Source organism: Labrus bergylta, chromosome 12 (genome assembly GCF_963930695.1).
Source record: "Labrus bergylta chromosome 12, fLabBer1.1, whole genome shotgun sequence".
Lineage (NCBI taxonomy): Eukaryota > Metazoa > Chordata > Actinopteri > Labriformes > Labridae > Labrus > Labrus bergylta.
Window position 1 is genome coordinate 8,810,392 of NC_089206.1, and position 19,776 is coordinate 8,830,167.

At 42.0% G+C, this 19,776-nt stretch overlaps 1 protein-coding gene across 9 annotated transcripts in view; it reads right to left on the reverse strand.

Annotated features, from left to right (window-relative positions):
- LOC109985958 (ankyrin repeat and SAM domain-containing protein 1A) overlaps positions 1 to 19,776 on the reverse strand; it is a 71,476-nt gene that overhangs the window by 44,387 nt on the left and 7,313 nt on the right. For 8 of the 9 annotated variants that reach the window (XM_065961702.1, XM_065961704.1, XM_065961703.1 and 5 more), the window contains exons 2-5: positions 13,518 to 13,598; positions 13,135 to 13,291; positions 12,189 to 12,251; positions 428 to 724 (exon numbers count right to left, since the gene is read on the reverse strand). In XM_065961702.1, coding sequence (XP_065817774.1) covers positions 428 to 724; positions 12,189 to 12,251; positions 13,135 to 13,291; positions 13,518 to 13,598 — 598 coding nt within the window. The remainder of the gene's footprint in view (positions 1 to 427; positions 725 to 12,188; positions 12,252 to 13,134; positions 13,292 to 13,517; positions 13,599 to 19,776) is intronic. The other variant, XM_065961706.1, reaches the window with a different exon arrangement.

Genomic DNA, 19,776 nt, shown 5'->3' on the forward strand with positions numbered 1-19,776 from the left:
TGTGAGTGAAGAGTCAAAGCAGATCATTTTCCAGCTCACAGGGCCATGCTAATTGAAACCTGCAGGACGTCAGGCCTGAAGGACACGGGATACACTCTGTGTTCGATGCTTAGGAAAGGAGGGCACAGAAAAGGAGGAGGGGGGGGAAAAAAAAAGAAAGATGGATGGCACAGTTTGGTACAGAGTCAGAGCCATGGGGGCCACCAGGGGGAGCAAGGCCAGCGCCGCTTTTGAAAACACTTCAGTGTCTCTGCAAACGGAGAGCTCAAGAGTTTTACATTTAATCTCATTGCTGTGGTAGGAAGTAGCGAGAGGAAGTGCTGCAAGTAAAGATTACGTTTCTCAACATGATTTGAGCCATGGCAGCATAGTAAGAAACATTTTAAAATCCAAGTTAACAAACACACACACACACACACACACACACCTCGTAGTTAATGTCCATGCCAGCGTCCAGCAGTACCTCCACCACAGAAAGGTGGCCGTTCCGAGAGGCCAGATGCAGCGGAGTGTGTTTCTTGGTGTTGCAGCTGAGCAGGTTGGGGTGCGCGCAGAGCAGAAGCTTGACCACCTCGAGGCGGCCATACAGAGCAGCAAGGTCCAGAGGGGTCTCGAACTTGTTGTTCCTCATGGTGGGGTCCGTCAGCTCCTCCAGCAGCAGCTGAACGACCCTCGAGTGGCCGTACTGGGCGGCACAGTGCAGCGGCGTCTCGTTGTCATTGTTCTGTTGGGAGGAGCATTAACAGGGTGAGAAGAAGCCGATCGGAAACAGGGAGAAAAAAAGGCAACAAGTTAACGTTCGCGATCAGGAGAAAAGGACGCGAGCTTTATCGTGTCTGTTAATGAGGAAGAACAGGCGACTCAGTTGAGTCATCCCAGAGGTTAAACCAATCAATGCACAGAGCCCAAAACATTAGTGAAAGGTCATGAAGAAGCACCAAAGTGAGGTCTGGAGGAAGAGTATCTGGCAGAGTGAGGAGGAGGAGGAGGAGGAGGAGGAGTGCGAGAATGGAGGACTAGCAGACATACATGGACTAATGAGGGAAGGTGGTGGTGATGGAAATGGGTGACAGAGGCAGCAGGGTGCTTGCAGAGGGAGACATCAACTTCAGAAAACTGTAAAATGCTCCCTGCAGGGTCTCTTTTTTATAGTCCAATAGTTCAAATCTTCAATAACTTCACAAACAAATAAACCAAACACATCCGCTCACACTAAAAAAAAACAACAGCAAATGACTTTTAAAACGGTTGCTGACACATTCTCAGACCGGTTTTGAATCATCTAACTTTCACAACTAGATATGACACATACAAGACGCATGCCAATGTCATACTTACTCAGTTTAATATTACTGGAATTCTGAGTGGAGCATAGCGAGGGGATGACTCTGAATATCAGAATAAAAACCATATGAACTTTCACTAATTGACTGATGTCCTGACAGTGGAATAATGCTCACACTATAGCCGTTAATGCCGCGCTGAAGTGAAAGTGACCGCATCTCTTCAGCTAAATGTTGGTGTTCCGCTTTGTAAATCAAGCTGATAATAACAGACGAGCCGCCAAACAGCAATTAAAACTTTGACTCGGTCGGTAAGTGGTGCTTAATGGGTCTAATGACTCACAGGCAAGCTACCAGATCAATGTGTTAACAGACCTGTGAGCCTGCAGCACTGTTTTATCCTCTCCACCGTAAACAGCCAGCAGGGGGCGAAACCTGCAACCCAGGAGCTGAACTGTTTGTGATGGCGTGGGAATGTACTCCTGACCAAATGAAACAACTAGTAACACACAAAGCTATAATTAAGACTGTGATGCTGGATTGTTTATACACAAATAGAAGAAGTTGAGAACAAAAGAAGGACTGTGTTTGTTGCAGAAAAATGACCGTGGCAGAGTGACAATAAACGCTACAATCACTGCTCTCAAACTCTCAAGGTGCGACACAACGGCAAACATGTGATTCACAGCGATCTTGTAAATAAAAAAACCTGTTTATCTCGCCGTCTCTCTGGCTCTGTTTACATGTTGTGCGTGGATGGGTGTGGCAGATTATTCCAGCTATTGTACAACCACATGCCCCGAGAGTCGCTCATTCCAGGCACACAGACCCACCTACAAAAGGACTGACAGCTGGCATCAGAAGCCCCCACATGGACACACATGATGCCAGCTTTGGGTGACACCCAGAGAAACCCGCCAGCTGTGCCCACTGAAGACAGGACGTCATGTGGAGGTGGGGAGGGGGCAACAGGGCAGGTTTTTTTTGGGTTTTTTTTTTAGACAGGTGTCAGTCGGCCCTTTCAATGAGATTGTGACAAAGACCTGGAGCCAGATGGGACCAGCAGGTATCTCTTTTATTGTTAGAAACAGAGAGTGTGGTAGAGAGAGAGAGAGAGAGAGAGAGAGAGAGAGAGAGAGAGAGAGAGAGAGAGAGAGAGAGAAGAGATTAAGACAGTATAAGAAAAAAAGACAGCGACAATAAGAAAGAGAAAGACAACGACAGAGAGAAACCGAGACAGAGGGAAAAAGACAGGGAAAGAAAGAGAGAGAGAATAGAAAGGAAGAATGACAGAAAAAAAGAGAGAAAGAGAGAGACAGAGAAAGACAAAAAAAAAGGAGAGAGAAAGGCGGGGACAGAAAGAAATGAGAGATGAAGAGAAAGAGTGTGCTATATTGGCAAAGCAGGTCACAGCTTGAGTGGAGAGAGAGAGAGAGAGAGGAGGCGGAGCTTAGAGAAACAAAAAAAAAAGAAAAAAAAAGCGACACCTGCCTTTCAAAAGAGAGGACACAGGGGCTCGGTGAGGAAAAAAATCCACACACACTTTTGTTGTGGTTGAACAAAACAGATGAAAAAAAAGAAGAAAAAAAAAGGCGGCTTTGAAAGGGGTTTTCTGTTAGAAGTAAACCAAAGGGACCTCGCTTTTCACTGCCTGCCTGCCTGGGTGGGTGGTTTCTACCGTTAGATTTGGGATTCTCCTTCCTGCAGTTTTTCTCTCCAAACAAACTCACATGCACACACAGCTGCAGAGAAGTGACCGGGGCCCTGCAGACAAAAAGAGCACGCTGTCCTCGCAGTTTGTCGCACCATCAAGCATTTACCACAGCTTTTTAGAGATTTACTCCCGAGTGTTCAGATGACTTCATGCGGTGATGACATCACCATGATTCACCTCCTCGGATACGCAGGTCTGCTGCTTCGATGGTAATCCAGAGTAATCTAGCATGCAAAGGGTTTACACAAAGCATCCAGAGCGACAGAGTAATGGAGATTTTGGGAATGCGAGGACGACACGAGGCCGTTTTTTTCAACGATATATTAAAACAAAAAAGGGCAACAGACGAAACATAAAATGATTTATTCCGTGGACTCTCAGGATCATGTTATGTGTCTCTGCTGTCAGTGTGATGGTCACGGCTCTATAGCTGTGTGTCAGCCAACATCCGATCACATTAAACATGGCTGACCAGCCACTTGACTCACTGATAGAAACAAGCCGCTCTGAGATACCGAGCCAGGCCTTTCCCTCCTTTGATGTGAGCTATGATTCTCGTCCTGTCATTCACAAGGAGGCCGCCTAACAAAAGAACAACACCTTGGGGTTGTCACTACCCACAGCTTACATAAATGGAGCCAGGATCTGGGTTCGTTGAAAAAACTACCTTTATAACGTCCAATATTACTTTTAATTAATAATGCATCGTGCTTCAATTCATTCTATTTAAGGCACATTTTCTTTGAATTTGACCCTCATCTAGTTGTGCAACGGATCACAATCATGTTTCACACTTGCAGAAAACTTGTGAAAAACTCCTGATATTTGCAGGATGAGCTGTATGTGTGAACGCAAACGTCCACATTTTTCACTCGGACTTCACCCAGAGTTTCTCCTGCCAGACCCCTAGAGTTTTTTTTTTTTTCCACATAAAGTCTGAGTGAGTTGATGTGAGAACACAGCAGGATATTATCAGGAGAATTTACCTCGAGCCAAGGGGAGGGGGGAGTGACATATATACCGTGAATGCTGCACGATGCATAGACTGCATGCACACAACCGCTAGATATCTGTGCACAGAATTAAACTGCTGCATTACGTTTTCTGTTCGTCAGTTATGTTGTTCGTCCAACAGAGATAGTCTCCTGCTTTGAGGAGCATATGTGAACAGCCAGGTCAGGAGAATTTCAGAAACAGTACTCCCGAAATTCTCTAGAACTTTTCAGGGGTGCATATGTGACAACGACTTTACAGTTCGTGGCTCGGATCATTTTTCGGATCGGCCCAAAAGGAAAGAAAAAGAAAAACAACAATGCTAGAAGTAATTGTCTCGGTAACCGCATTGACATGAAATAACAAGAAAACTACAAAGCACTATCTTTTTGAATAATTACAAAGCCCTCATCTTGCATCACTGATTGAACATAGAAAGATTTGCAGTAGTGTTATTATTATTATTATTTTTAATGTAAATACATTCATTTGAGACGAAAACATTCAGTTAATTTAGTGACTACCCATTTAAACGTTCCCTTATGTGATATTGAACATTCTTTAGTCTTGTTTGAAACTAATTTAACAGATCATGCAGTAAAATAAAAACTTAATTAACTTGCAATTTCATGAAATCTCACTCTGCTAATGGAATGGGATCAGCTTTATCTGTACGGTGCTTCCACAGCGCACGTGAGCAGTCGAACTATCATGTAGCATCAAGACGGAGCTCTGAAGGCTTTCACACAAAATGGCACCAGTAACGTGCAGCCTGGATCAGACATATTAGAAGATGAAGAAAATATTCTTTAGAGTTCACACAGCACAGTCAAACTTCCTCCTGGACAGAACATGTTTTTTGCGTTCTGCCACTCTGCCACAGACTGCGTGAAAACCTTGTTCTGATTTAGACCTCAGTGCATGTCTAACATGATGAGATTAACATCTCCAGTGGTGATTGATAAAGCCCGCTCTAACCACAAACATCTGGAGATTACACTGCATTGTGTTTTCATGCTGCAGAATATTCATCAAGGGAGGGAGGAGCAGGCCATTCAGTGACAAAAGAGAACAGAGGATGTTACAGTTCTCAGAAGCAGCAGCTGGGAGAGATGCTAACACGCTTTGACTAGCGACCTCTGTCATGTGACGTGCAGGCTGGCAGCGTGGCAGTGGTTACGTCACCCTGGCTTCTGGTGGTGGTAGTAGTAGTGTTGGGTGCTGGTGGTGGTGGTGGTAGTGTTGGGTGGTGGGGGTGGGGGTGGTTGAGATGGTGGTGGGGTGGGCTCAGCAGCTGTTGCAGCTGAAGTGCCAAAGGGCCGCCCATGCTTGCTGCATGCCTGCTCAGACCGTCACAACCTACAATCCCCACATGACGGCTCACACACACATCGATAAGAGGGCGTCTTCATCTTTTGTACTTGTGTTTGGAAATTCAATTATTTACATTTTTATAACATTCTTATTTAACATAGACATGGTTTATTACACTACGTAATAGTTAGATATGTTTGAAGTGACTAGATAAAAAAAAACAGTATTTGTACACTACAATAACTTAGTTTATTAGAAAACCTTTCATACCATTAGAGCAACATTACTATGACATATTGCTTTTATTTATTTTATATATATATAGGCCTGCGATTATTGGTGCCCTTGAGGGACATATATCTTGTATCTGCTTATGATTAAATTTAAAATAATTAAAAAGAAAATAAGCTTCTTAACGTCAACATCTGTATTATTAATACAGTTCAATTTAAATTAATCATCCAACAAAATGGCATGAGATTAGCTTGCTCCGGCTCCTCAGTGTTTATGGATTTTACTTTGTAGGCAGCTATGAGTGCAGCACTGGAAACCAAGACATATTACCCTAAGTGGGCAATAAAGTGTGTCATGTCATGTGGTACCACATTGTGTCGTATCGTATAGTGTTGTACATTATCATGTTGTGCCGTCTTCTTATCGGTTTGTGTCCTAAAGTCTTTTCAAACTTTCACAAAACTCCAGAAGTTTTCACGGTGAGAGGGGGGATGAGGAATGTTCCCTGTGGTGTACGACCATAGATCGCATGCACGTGACTTTTTGAGATCTTCACGCATGTCATTCAACTGCTGCATTACTTTTTGTCTGCTTGCCGTTATGTTCTTCTATGATTGTGTTGAACTAGACATAGTATTGATATAAAGGTAGATATTCTCTTCATAATGTTTTATAGTAGACTCGGTTGCTTCCGTGATATTCTTTTTACGTCAAGTCGCCTGACAGGGATAGTCTCCCGCTGTGACGGGCATGTGTGAACAACCAGATCAGGAGGATTTCAGGGGCAGTCCTCCTTAAATTCTCTAGAAATAATCAGGAGTGCAAATGTGGAAACGGCTCTTAAGTGTCATTATTCTACTCACTTTATTTAGACTACTTTCAATTGCAGATGTAGGGTTAAAGACTGACCAAACATACAAACTCTGTAGCATTACTCTGTTTGCTTGTACATTTTTGGGGACTCAACTTTACGTCAATAGAAAAAAACGTAGGTTGCAAGCCAGGTAGTTTTTCTCCATTAGACAGAAAGCCAAAACATTCATCTGAGCTCCAAAATTGATCTTTTCATTCGATGTACAGTGGCAATGATATAAAGCTGACTCTGATGGTGGATTTGATTTGGACACTGATGCACATTCAAGGGTAAACAGGCCCTACAGTCATAAGATAAATGTCTGACTGGCTTCATGCCATAGATTCAATTCTCTCTACTGTGAGCTTCTTCTTTATTTTACCGGATAGAGAAGTTTCCCCCTCTTTATATTCCACTCCATTAAAAAGGACTCACTTTCCAGAAACAAAAAAAAAAATCAAATAACCTTAAAAGATCTTTCAAGCCATCTCTGCTTTGAAACTCTCCTCCTTTCAAAAACAAATGGCCCCAACTGCCATCAAAGACACACCCTGAAATTTGCAAATGTGAATGCATGACAATGGAGAAATCCCAAGCCTTGTGTTAAATAACAACACGTCCCCCCCCCCCCCCTCGTCAAATGGGCTTCAGCCCACTTTTTCTTGGCACGACAGAGACAAGAAGGAGCCCTGGAAGATGAGCAATGAGCAGAAGGTAAAGGGAGAGGGGGGGGAGTATGGTGTGTTGGTGGACTCAGAAGTGACAGACAGAGGGGATAAATGAGCGAGCTGGCAGGCTTCGAGCTCTGTGCCTGCAGGAAGGAGGGGGAAACTCTGCTCTTCTGATAATGAGGTGACCAAGTCCAAGGAAATGATTCCTGCAGCTGCCAACAGAAACTTTTCCTGATGTCAGCCCTTAAAGATAGAGAAGACCAAGCCTGACAGAAAGACACATGACCCCTCTCCAGTCTGAGCACATCTCCTCCAGAAACCTAAATATTTCTCCTTTATTTCTATGAAATGCCACCTATTTGACATTTCTTGAGCATTAATTGTATCCTATTTGGTTTTAAAGACCACAGTGGAGGTAATGTCAGAGCATCAGGATATGCGAGCCTGGGTCAGAGGAACTCGTCTAAAACATATATTGCATTAGACATGTGACCTATATAGGAAGATGGAGCCTGGGTGAGATGTAGCGTGATATGAGTGTGGGCTGACTAAGGGCTATCTGCTATTAGAGAAAAACACAGAATGTATGGTAATTAACATAGACAGAGGTCAATGACGATATCATTCATTCAAATGGTCTCTACCTCTAGCTTTTAATTTAACAAAACAAAGCATTTTGTCACATTAACTTTCTCATCAACATTTCTTACCACATTTAAACTCACGTTGTTATAAGAGGAAGATACTTTTTAAATGACCCATATGCCATCAGGGAGTCTCGATACAAAACCAATACAGGTACGCACTTTCCGAGCAGCGCAAAAATTCAACTTTTAGGACACAGCCGAGTCCGTCAATGTGACCTCTCCCTCACCGACCAATCAAAACAAAGAAGAGGTGTGACTACTGACATCCGCGTTGTCAACAACAATGGCGGAAGACAAATGAACTCGTCTTTTTGAAGGTGTATTTCCAGGTCTAGAGCTGCGAGGATAGGATTGTTTTACGTTGTCTTTAATTTACTATATTTATATGTTTTATATAAAGGAACACATAAAGCACACAGATCTATTTCAAACAACGCTTCCAGACACTACAGAGGGAAGCAGAAGTTAGCTGAAGGGGGTGCTAAAATTGGTGCGAACAACAAGTTCCTTACTTTCATTTCAAAAAATAAAAAAAACTGAAATGAGTCAAGATTTATTTATGTTACATGACAAACAAATATTCAAAAGTAATTTTCTGAGTTCTTTTTAAATTAAATTTTCATTCTTTGGCTCGATGTTTTCTTGCTTTTCTTGCAGTTACATTTGGCTTTTCCTCAAAGAAAATATCTGTTTCGTTTCATAATTTTCTGAAATTTCATAAACCATATAATCAATTACCATAGAAAATAATCAACAAAATAACCCACAATAAAAGTGATCACTAGTTGTAGCCCTTAAATTGATCAGTGTAAGAACTTTTAATAACAGCTCATGTGTCAATGACTTCACTGAGGTGTCACTGAACCTGTGTAATGTTCATATTGGGGCTCAGTCTAGGTCTAGTCTCGGCTGTAGTGGTTCGCTCTCCCTTACTGGGAAATTCAGAACTTCCAAAGAGGCTAAAAGAATCAGGTCACTGATATTAGAGGCTAGCACAGAGGTATAAATAAAGACACATTGGTCTTTCTGAATTAGGATGACAAAGAATTGGATCCACTTCAGGCTGAAATCTAGAGTGTCCCTGGATGACTGAAGCCTCAGTGGTCCAAGAGTCCTGAATCCCCTTGAAGCCTCATCAGATGCCATTCGTGTCTCACTCAGCACAAACACCACTGGGTCACCAACCACCACTGTACCACCAATGAGCTGTGCCACTGTTACTATGACAACGTCCCACCTCTTCTTCTCTTCAGCATCAGAGCTTTCAGGCACAAACTGCGAGGTGGGGAGAAGAGAGGGGGGGGGGCAAGTACAGCCATTTACACACTCACACACACGCATGGCATGGAAGTATCTTTGATGCTAATGCAGAAAGACTGGTACACTGAAACCCTCCCATCCTTCCCCCCCACCTCCTCCTCCTCCTCCTCCTCCTCCTCCTCCTCCTCCTCCTCATGAGATGGCACTCTGGTTCTGAATGATGAGAGGGGAGGCAGGGCGCACCCCGCCCACTCGGTCACGTGATGCCATCAAGCATGACCACAACCACGGCTGGAACATCCACATTTGTTATTTATTCATAACAAAGCTTCAATTATTCAGGGTTATGACCAGGTAGCGGTCCCAAAACTATCCTGAACGTGTTTACATTACAAGCATCATCCATAATCTACGCAGACCAAGTTAAATCCCTCAGATTGTATGTCGAAAAAAGAAAAGGGGGCAATTCACGGTCCGATATATTGCAGCAGCATTAGAGAAATCCAGCCCTCTCATCCAAACGCTAAGAAGATTAGTCCAGGGGAAATGTGACAATGTTCAAAAATAGTGTGCAGCTTTATCTACAGGCCTGCTGGGTTTACAGCTCTGCCTGCACAAAACACAATCATGAAGCACCCAAAATGTTGGAACTGCTCTAACTGTGAGGGTGACACTGTCAGAGACTCTGTCAGCTCCAGTATGTCTCCTCATGCAGACACCATGATAGTGTGGGCTTCCCTGTGCAGCTCAATGCAAAGAGAGAGGTGCTCAAGCTGATGTATTAATATATGCACACATAAATAAGAGACAAAAAGTAAACCTTGGGTCCATGCTCCTGGGCTTAACCCACTGAACTTTGAATAGAGTGCTGCAGGGACGGCTATATATTTTTTTTAGGCCAACACTTAAGTTAGCATAGCCTTCGTCTCCTCGACAAAAAGCCAACAGAATGCTTACATTGCATTTTGGATTTTTGCAGAATATCTCTCTGGCCAAAACACAAAAGGTTAGAATAGTTACATTTTTGTTTAGCACAACAATATTGAGAAATGAACACAGCTGTTGTGATATGTTTGACTATAAATGCAGTTCCCAGAAGCAGACAGCCTATATAAAGGCTCTAAACAAAGAACACCACAGTCACAAAATGTTAATGACACTATCACCAAGATTCAAAGTCGTTTGATTGTCCATGTTTAGCGTGCTATCTTACGCTAACTCTATCGTTTCATAGCTACATGTTAGCATCTTACTATTCAAGAGGTGTACAAAAAGGTTAAATTGTTTAGTCCATGTGTTCACCACAGACTTACTTTACTTCTAACCAAAAAGCAATACAACATGCATCAACTTCAAGCCATGAGAACCAAAAGTGAAGGAAATGCTAACACATTTATGGTCTTATGATTCATTCCTGTAGTATTTTGGTAAAAAAAAATGCGTCAAACTACTTTGTTAACAAGACTAAGAGACAGCAGCTATGCAAGCAGCACTGTCAGGCTAATGCACATTGAGGCTTTTGGCTAATTGCTAATATTAGCAGGGCTAATGCAATGACGAGGATAAACTGCTAAAGTTTTACAAGAAGTAGTAGTAGAGTCTTGATAATATAAGGGTAACAACTAATGATTTGTTCTGTTCAGTTGGTGTGAGCTTTCTTGTTGCTTTGTTTTCTATGCAAGAGTAGCTTGATTGGCTAGTTAGTCTTTGTTTAAAAGGCTTTGGGTTCGCTACTTTAAGTCGCACCAATGTGTCAATTGTCATTTTTTTGTGCACTTGAATTTAAGGTGATGCATATTGTTTGCTTTGCTGTAGCAGTTTTAAGCTTTGGTTCTCTTTTCGACCATCAACATTATAATGTGGACGTCATTTCCTGTTAACAAACACTCATCATCACTACTCCATTTGCCTCACAATCCTACACAAACCCTTTCTGTATTTGCAGGTGGGTACCGTTTTGAACATCATACAGAAACTGCCATAAAAGTAGACACCAGTCTTGTTTTGACTGTCGGCTTCTGCTTTCGTTCTTCAATGTCTCCTCTGGAACAAATGGCTGTCGGTTGGGTGATTGAGGGAAAATGTATTTACTTGGAAGTCAAGGTCGTTGATATGACGGGGTTTAAGGGTAATCCAAGAGTAATAGAGACACCAATAAAGAAAAGAGTAATTGGGAAAATCACATTTTCATCACTGTGCTTTATTTAACTTTGTGTTGAAAATACCTTAATGTTATTTGAAGATGTAAAGGTGGAACACTTCTATTCAGAGGCAGGTTGTGAGACCCATCACACTTAGCTGCGGGGCTTCCTGACAACACTGGAAGGACATTGGCGGACATGGAGGGGTTGTTGGCTGTTTCGCTAGTTTAATAAACTATCTTGTAATAAGTAAAGCTTCGTATTAACTCATTCTCTTGGTCAGTTAGCATATGAAATGTGGTAACTCCTAATACGAAGTCACAGGTGAGGCTTGTATGTGAATGTGAATACTTTATACTTTATAAAATAGGTCAGTGTGAATTGAGGTTAACCTGTGTTAATTCTATTATTTCATATCAAACTGAAGAAAAGTTATTGGTAAAATAATTATCCCTCAATGCAGTTGAAGCTCATAATAAATTGGAGCAATAAGCATCAACCATCAGTATCCTGGAACAATATTACAGAGGATGTCATGCTTTAGGTAGTTTTTTTGACGACCTGCTTTTTTAGATTTTTGTGCGTGTTGATTTTACAAAGAGTGATCAAACTGCTCTGCTTCAGACTGATATTTTAAAGTATTTCCTAAAAAAATTTAACTACAGAAAGAAAACACTATTATATGCAGACCCCCCCCCCCCCCCAATCTTCCCATGTGACCCTCACAAGGAAAAACTGAAAACTCAGGAGAACTCATTTGAATCTAACCCTAATCCAAAGGCTGGATACGTATTGTTAAAGTATTGTTAACATGTAGCAGAGTATTAACCCTCTCTGGTGGAGGGCATGTTGTAAAGCATTGTAACTTATGTTAAATGAAACATCTCAATGAACTTGGAGCTCCAAAGCAAACATGAGCACATAGCCAGCAGCAGATAAACAAGCCTCCCCGTACCCCCACCCCCAACCCTAAAGAGCAGCAACAAACCACACCAAAGCAAGAGCACAGCAGAGCATAGCAGTAGAGCAAAGAAGCACTTCAAAAGGTAATGTTGTTTCAGCAGCACCGTGTACACACCTTGGCATTAATATAGGGGTCAAAGGGCCCACAGCGTTTGAACTCTTTATGGTCTACAGAGCTCTGGGAGAGAGGAAGAGAACATAGCCGATGGTTTTGGATCAGACAAGCAAATGAACGAATGAATGATGATCACAAATGAGTCAAACTGAATAAAAAGGAGAGAAAAAATATAACAGGGTTGAGTTAATGAACAATCATGAACAGGAAGAGAGAAATGACACACCATGAGACAAATGGACTTCCATATGAAGTCGGCTTTTTTTTGCTACATCCTTGTGTTTTGGTTGATTTAATGTTATGGTTCAGTGCTCATAATGGGTCATTTCTCTTCATCCCAAACAGAACAGAGCAGAGATGATGACTTTCTGGATGCTGCAGTTAGCAACCAAACCAAGACATGGAACAAAAACGGTTAAAATGGTTAGTGCAAACAGGCACTTAATCACACTAGCATGGTGTCAAAGCGCTTCAGATGTCACAGTTTGAGTCAGGCTCATGATGCACTGATGTTAATGGACTCTGGTCCCATTCATTTTGCTCATTTTACGGTACAGAGCATGCCATGCTGATTAAGGATCGGAAACATTTCCATCGAGCTTTTCCTCCTTATTTAAAGGACGCACTATCAGCAACCTATGACTGCTGACTAAGCCTTTAGAATTGCAATATTGAAACTACTACAGGTCAAGAAATGTGCTGAGAAGTAAAGCCTTCTGTCGTTACTTCCTCATATTTCTTTATTTTTAATGGTGCTTCTGCTGAAGTGCTAAATGTCAAATGTTCTCAAATGACTGAAATGACTGCAAATTTAGTGCTGACGTTACTTTACAAAACCAAGATACCATCAGTATGCTACATGTGTTTTGAAACAGGAACCATAAGAGTGAAACAGAAAGACCACAACGCACACATTTAAACAGAAGAGTCAAATGCAGCGTCAGACCTGCTCGTTGAGTTTGGGGTGTGAAGGTCCTTGGTGAATGAGTAGTTTGACGATATGTTGATCACCCTTCCACGCAGCCAGGTGGAGAGGGTAGCAGCCCTTGTTGTCGGCGATGTTGGTCAAGGCCTCGTTTCGTAGCAGCGCCTCCACCACCTCGCTGCAGACAGAGATGGGGACCGGTTAAGTCAGGTCAGCAAATGGACATTCTATAAACCACGGTTATAAATACACACTGCCTTAACAAGCAGCCAATCAATATGTTTATCTTCCCAGTGGGACAATTGTCTGAGCGTGGAGAACTCATTTAATACACAGGGCCTGAGACTGGCTCCCAACACACAGACGTTTCTCCCAATTCCCAGAGTTATTTATCACCGGTGTACCTGTGTCCATTGAGAGCAGCGTGGTGGAGGGGGGAGTATCCAGTGCTGTCCACACAGTTCACATTAGGGCCTCTCCAGATACTGTGAGGAAAAAGAGAGAGGACCGTTAGGAAGAAACAACACATTTCCACGAAACAACATAGAGCTTGACTGATATAACTTGTCAGGCGATATTTTGGGCCGATAACTGCCAATCACAGAAAAATGACCAATATTGACTTGTTTGAAATCTTTTTTCATAGAATATAAAGACAACAATGCTTGGTTTGATTTCAGAAATGGTTTCACTCCCACTTGCTTGTAAGACAGTGACAGACCTAAAAGTATTCTTAAACATAGTGATTTTTTGGGGGGATATCAGACCTCTACTCCCCTTTATAGTCATATCAGTGCAAAATGAATGCCAAATCATCAGCTTGGTGTCTATCATCTGAAATAACAGTCTTGACCTGCTTTTTTTGTAAACTTTTTTTACTTTACTTTTTTGCACCACACATTTAAGTAGTTTATTTCTAAGTTCATTTTGGGTCCTTTATTGGATAGAACGGCTGAAGAGAGACAGGAAATGTTGGGACGAGAGAGTGGGGGATAACATTCAGCAAAGGTCAGAGGTCAGATTCAAACCCACAGCCGCTGCTAAAAAGGACCACAGCCTCTGTACATGGAGCGCACGAAATAACCGCTAGACCATCTGCATTCCCGCATTTAAGTAGTCTTTACCACACCTCTTAAATTATAATGATAAACCACTTTTTTTCTACTCTGTGTGTTATATATTTAACTGTCTTTTTTTGTGACTCTTCAGAGTTTTTTTTATCAATAAATAAACCTTTATATTTCCTCGACTGGACTTTCAGGTGACTGAAACATTTCACTAAGCACTGAACTAACTGTTTATGTCACCAATAACATTTTAATTGAATGGTAGTGTCATGAAATAACTTTTTCTTATGATTTGGTGCTGTATTGGCAAAAGGTTATGATGATGGTGGTGATATTGGCAATACGGGTTTTTGTCCCCTCCAAGATCTGTATCAGTATCGGTATGACCATATCGGTCAAAATCTAAAGCAAACACTGCCTTACCCTCTGTAAAGTCTCGATTACACAGGTGAAGGTGTGCACTCATGTTCTCTCCCTCTTTTTGTCTCTACAGACACAAGTGTGAGTATAAGAACGAAAGCCAACTGCAGCATTGAACCAGAAAAGCAGCAAGGGGAAGAAACACTCCCACAACTGAGCAGCAGTTATGATGAGCTAATTACGTCTCATTTACAGTAACTCCATGCAACCGCCTCCTGATTATTCTAGGTCAAGTCCTGAAGAAGAATAGGCTTTTTGTTATGCAGTGTAAGCACCAACAAAACAAAGCCTTGGGACGGAGCCTAAAAGCAGTGAAGAGGGTAAAGACGAAGCTATGCCAGGGTTGGCCCAGCACTCTCATTCAGCTTGATCTGAACTCAGCTGTCAGCTCAGATTGGTTTGTTTCTTTTAATTTGCTTTAAAAAAAAAAAAAAAATGCCCCCCGCTGTGGTGAGGAGGACGGAGAAGGATGATAGAGGGAGGCAGTTAAAGAGAGATGGACGGAGTGAGTTAAGAAGCTAAAGGCTGTCTGGTGCGACGGAGTGCCAAGACTGGGGATGTGAGGCTCTCTGAAAAGACCTTAACACATCCTAAATAAATCATGTGACGAGGAAATCCCAGCACTAGTGCATCAAATATCTGAGGGCAGAGTCATTTGACAAACAGAAAGGGAATGGGAGCAAAACCGCTGGGCCTCACAGAGAATCAATCATGAATGGGAAAGAAAATATTAAAAGTAAAGACGTTTTAAACCATTTATTGAGCTTTTGATACATTATAGAACACTATCTCAATGGGAACTATCTCAATGGAAAGCAGGATAACGTCATGAATTATTACAGGGCAGGCGCAGATTTCTATGCAAGTGAGTAACTTCTAAGAATTGAGACTCCACCAAAGAAAAGAAAATACGTCTTTTTAGGGTAGAAAAAACATGGTGATCCTTTCCAGGACATAAAAACACTCATAGACACACAATGTATTGATCCCTGATTGAATCAGCGTCAACAGTGTGGCAGCATTAGCTCCAGTGCTGCTGTGTGACTTCAGCTTCACACAAACGGCCGGCTTTTGTCGCAGTAATGGCTGCTTTGGCCCCCTTAAAATACATCGCCAATAATAGCTCTCAGAACAGCCTGCAATTACACAGTCCGAGCCGTCTCATTAAATAAGTGTCTTGGAGGGCTCTGTAGCCCTGCAGAACAATGGCGCCTGACAGAGCACAGACACACAGGGATGCAACCACTCCATACTAGTCATAACCTAAGCCGTTTATTTCGTTCAGCACGCCTTCTGAGTCTCATCGTACCGAGGCCGGCAGCCGTGAAGAAGACGTGGGACATCAAAAGCAGGGTGTGCTAGGAGGAAATACTGGAGCGGGAAAATGTGGTGGGAGGAAACGTTGTGGATTGATAAAATTTCTGTCAGAAGACGAGGGGGTGGGAGGGGGGGGTAAAATGTGTGAGCTGTGATCGTGTCAGCTGTTAAGAGACAGGCAACACACATTCACACTTTGTCACTTTTACTCCAGCACGAGTCACAAAGTCTCAAGTTAAGAGCACCGTCCTGTGCATGGACGCTGAGCACATCAAACGGGGGGGGAAGTGAGACTGAAACAGACCTCCAGTTGCTGTCCTAGATAAAGAGTTATGTAAGGGCTTACAGCGAAAAAACCCCCATAAACAAATTAACATAAACATGAACAGAGGGGAGACTGCGAAGAGGGAATCTAACATTTTCAGACACAGAATCTACACGAGTAAATGCAGGAGGGTGCGCCATGTGAGTATGATGCTGAACATGACACAGTGAGTCCACTGCATTGATTGTCACATCATGCTGCACATGAGGATATCTACTCTTCTCTTCAGTAACACTATAGCCTATCTTTCACATACAGTAGAGTGGATACAGTTCTAAAATGTTGTCAGTGGGAAAACAAAAAGCATGTAAAACATTTATTTCATCACAACATATATTATTATAACAATTTGCAGATATCACCAAAAAAAAACTACTTTGATCCACATTAATTAAGGGGCCAGAAATTTAATTTAAAATGTGGTTTTGTATGACATTACTGGATTGGCCCATGAATATATCTTCTATTTTATTATTTTATTTAACCTTTATTTAACCACGTAATAATTAACCAACTGAGATGAAAATCTCTTTCACAAGGGTGACCTGGCCAAGAGGGCATTACATCATATCAGAGGATATCATGGACCAGTGTCATTGATTTGACATTTATTTCAACTCAAAAATGATGTAAAAAATATTATTTGAAAACATTTTTTTCCTGAATATTCCCAGATATTTGAAGAAAAAACATGTTTTTCTTTCATATCAAGGTATTTAAACACACATCAGCCTGTGGATAGATTGATCGGCTAATCTGAAATATGATAAAAAATGGATTGTTGTTTTCACTTTGAATGGATGAAATTCCATCTTTGATTTTTGAATGAATCCATTTAATGCAATCAAACATTACAATATTTGCAGGTAAGTCCGATTTGGTAGAGACAATGTGGCAGGATTTTACAACACACGACTTCAAACATCTGGGATAGAGGCTGACATTTGGATGGCTTTGCACACTGGTCCTCCTCAGCAGTCATGACTGTTGTGTGTCACTGCCAGATGTTTGACCCAGAAACACAAAGATTGTGTCACTAAAGCAACGTGACCAAAGGAAACGGAACAGCACTGCAGTGCATCACCAACCACACGTATGATGTCACGCTAAATATGGATTCTCCTGTCTTAATATTACAGATCTGATCAGGGGCCGTTGCTGTTAATTAATCCAATCAAAATCATGGGCATGCAGAGAGAATGAGGCTGTCTGCTCATTACATTTAGTCAGTGTCACGTACTTCAGTTTGCTATAAGCAGAGCTGCCTGTAGTAGCAGCTCTAAGTGCAGTCAAAGTGTTACTCTCTGAGCGTTTTGGCAGCATGGCACTCAAGGGCATGAGTCAGAGTGGTGCTCGACAATCCACTTCATCCTCTTACTACGGCTCACAACCAACCTAACCGAGGGACGGGGCTTAGGCCCGGAGCAGGGCACTGGGCAAAAAAACAGAGTGGATTTGGTTTGGGAGGGGGCACATTCAAACAAACTGACTGAGGAATTCCTGTTTGAAAGGCTGAGCTAATCCTTAATTTCCCTGAGGGAATATCAGCGGGATGAAGCCGGCGTTTGAAAAAGATTCTGGGGGGCTGTAATTCTGTGTCGTACAAAGCCCCGCCAGTACGAGACGAGGAAGGATAATAACATTTTCTCTCTTTTATGTGTTCTCTGCATTAGTCTGCTGATGTTAGTCACACATTTTAAATAAAAGACAGACATTTCCAAAGTACGAGGGTTTGAACATTAATCTCCACTGTGTTTCATGTTGAAGTCCAAATGTCATGGAGCTCAGGAACAAAATGCACAAACAGAAGACACTGGAGGTTTTAGCTTTTGTTGCAACTGTTTCCATGCAACTAAACATGCAACCTCATTAAGTTAGCTGAAGCACAGAGAGCTTGACTAAATCAGGGCTGCATTGATCATTTCATCTACACTCTCGAATGTCTGTCAGGTAGAAAGTAGAGATGTATCACACATGAAGATAAAGATTCAACGCGGGGCGCAGGTGGTTAGTGCATGCGCCCCATGACTGGTCCTCCAAAGCGGACGGCCCGGGTTTGAATCCGACCTGTGGCTCCGTTCCCGCATGTGACACACTCTGTCCCATTCACTTTCCTATCTCTACTATAAAGGCACAAAAAAAACAACCCAAAGATAAACCTTTAAAAAAAAATATATAAATGCCAACATATCACTTTGCTAAATATTATTGGATGAACCAGAAACTTTTGTTTCATAACAAGTTGGCCTATTAAACCTCAACAGATTTTTTTTTTTAAGTTTGTATTTCCCCAGTGTCCTACAATATCTACTGGAACTAAAAGCTATAATATATGATTGATGTGTATATGGAGCCATTGGGAGAAGGCCAAATTCAGTCTTCGGTTTAAGCAAATTAGAGCTCAGGTGAGCATGAACCCGGTGTCAAATAAACAGATTTGTCCTCCAGCTTATTAGCTCTGTGACCACACAGCCAGGGATTAGTCTATCCCGGGGCACCGAGCCCAGCAGTGACTGGCGCATGTCAGCCACCGTCAGGGATATTGGGTTTAATTATGCATACTGCTGGCGGGCGTTGAAACCAGATGCCCTGCCAGACAAACCGCCAACCTGGACTGAAGTACCTGCCAGAGTCCTGCATGCCTGCTGCTGAGGAACACTCCCTCTGTTATGATTGTAAAAAGATGCCATGTTGATACCAACGAATCACAACGGCAATAAAGAAATAAAATAAACCCTCGTCATGGAGGAAGTATTACAAAATAAGGCAAGATTAGGCAACAAGCTCCACATACCTATGACACAACTATGACATGGCCTCATCAAGACTATCATATGTCTTCAAACATTACTTCACAGGAGAACTTCTCAACACGTGGTGTGTGGTGCGTCTGACCATTTATGGAGACTCTCCTGTTTACAACTCCTTACGAGCCATTATTTAAAAGGGGTGACACAACTGTTTCTTAATACAAACTATGCACTCTTCATTAACCATTATGTAGATTACAGTGTTGTGTTTTAATGCTTGTGTTTACCTTTGTCTTGTCTTGTGTCTGTGCTTTGAGAGTAATGTGAAACTGGTTCCTAGTTGATTAACAAGCTGGTGACTGGAACCAGACGTTGTTCAGCCTGTTAGGCCGTGATCGTAACCAGCCTGTCATCTCAAATGTTTTTTGTAAATAAACAGCTAGCCTAATTAATAGTCAGTGTTCATTTACGAACATAAGATTGAATTTTCCATTAGGGAAAGGTACAAATCGGACAAAAATCAGAAATTGGCACGTCAGACCTTGAAGAAAATGGAATCTGACAAAGAAATTACAATCGGTGCATCTCTATGTGAACACATACCATCCTGCTTCCCAATAAAACTGATTATTTTCTTTCCATGCTACTTGGCAAATAAGGGGCATTTATGGACAGCAATTATTTGAGCTAATCGCTACATGTAGCGCTTACTTTTAACAGGTATAATGATCAGTGTTGATTCAACTTAGTTAGCATGCGAACATTTTCCGATTAGCGATAGACA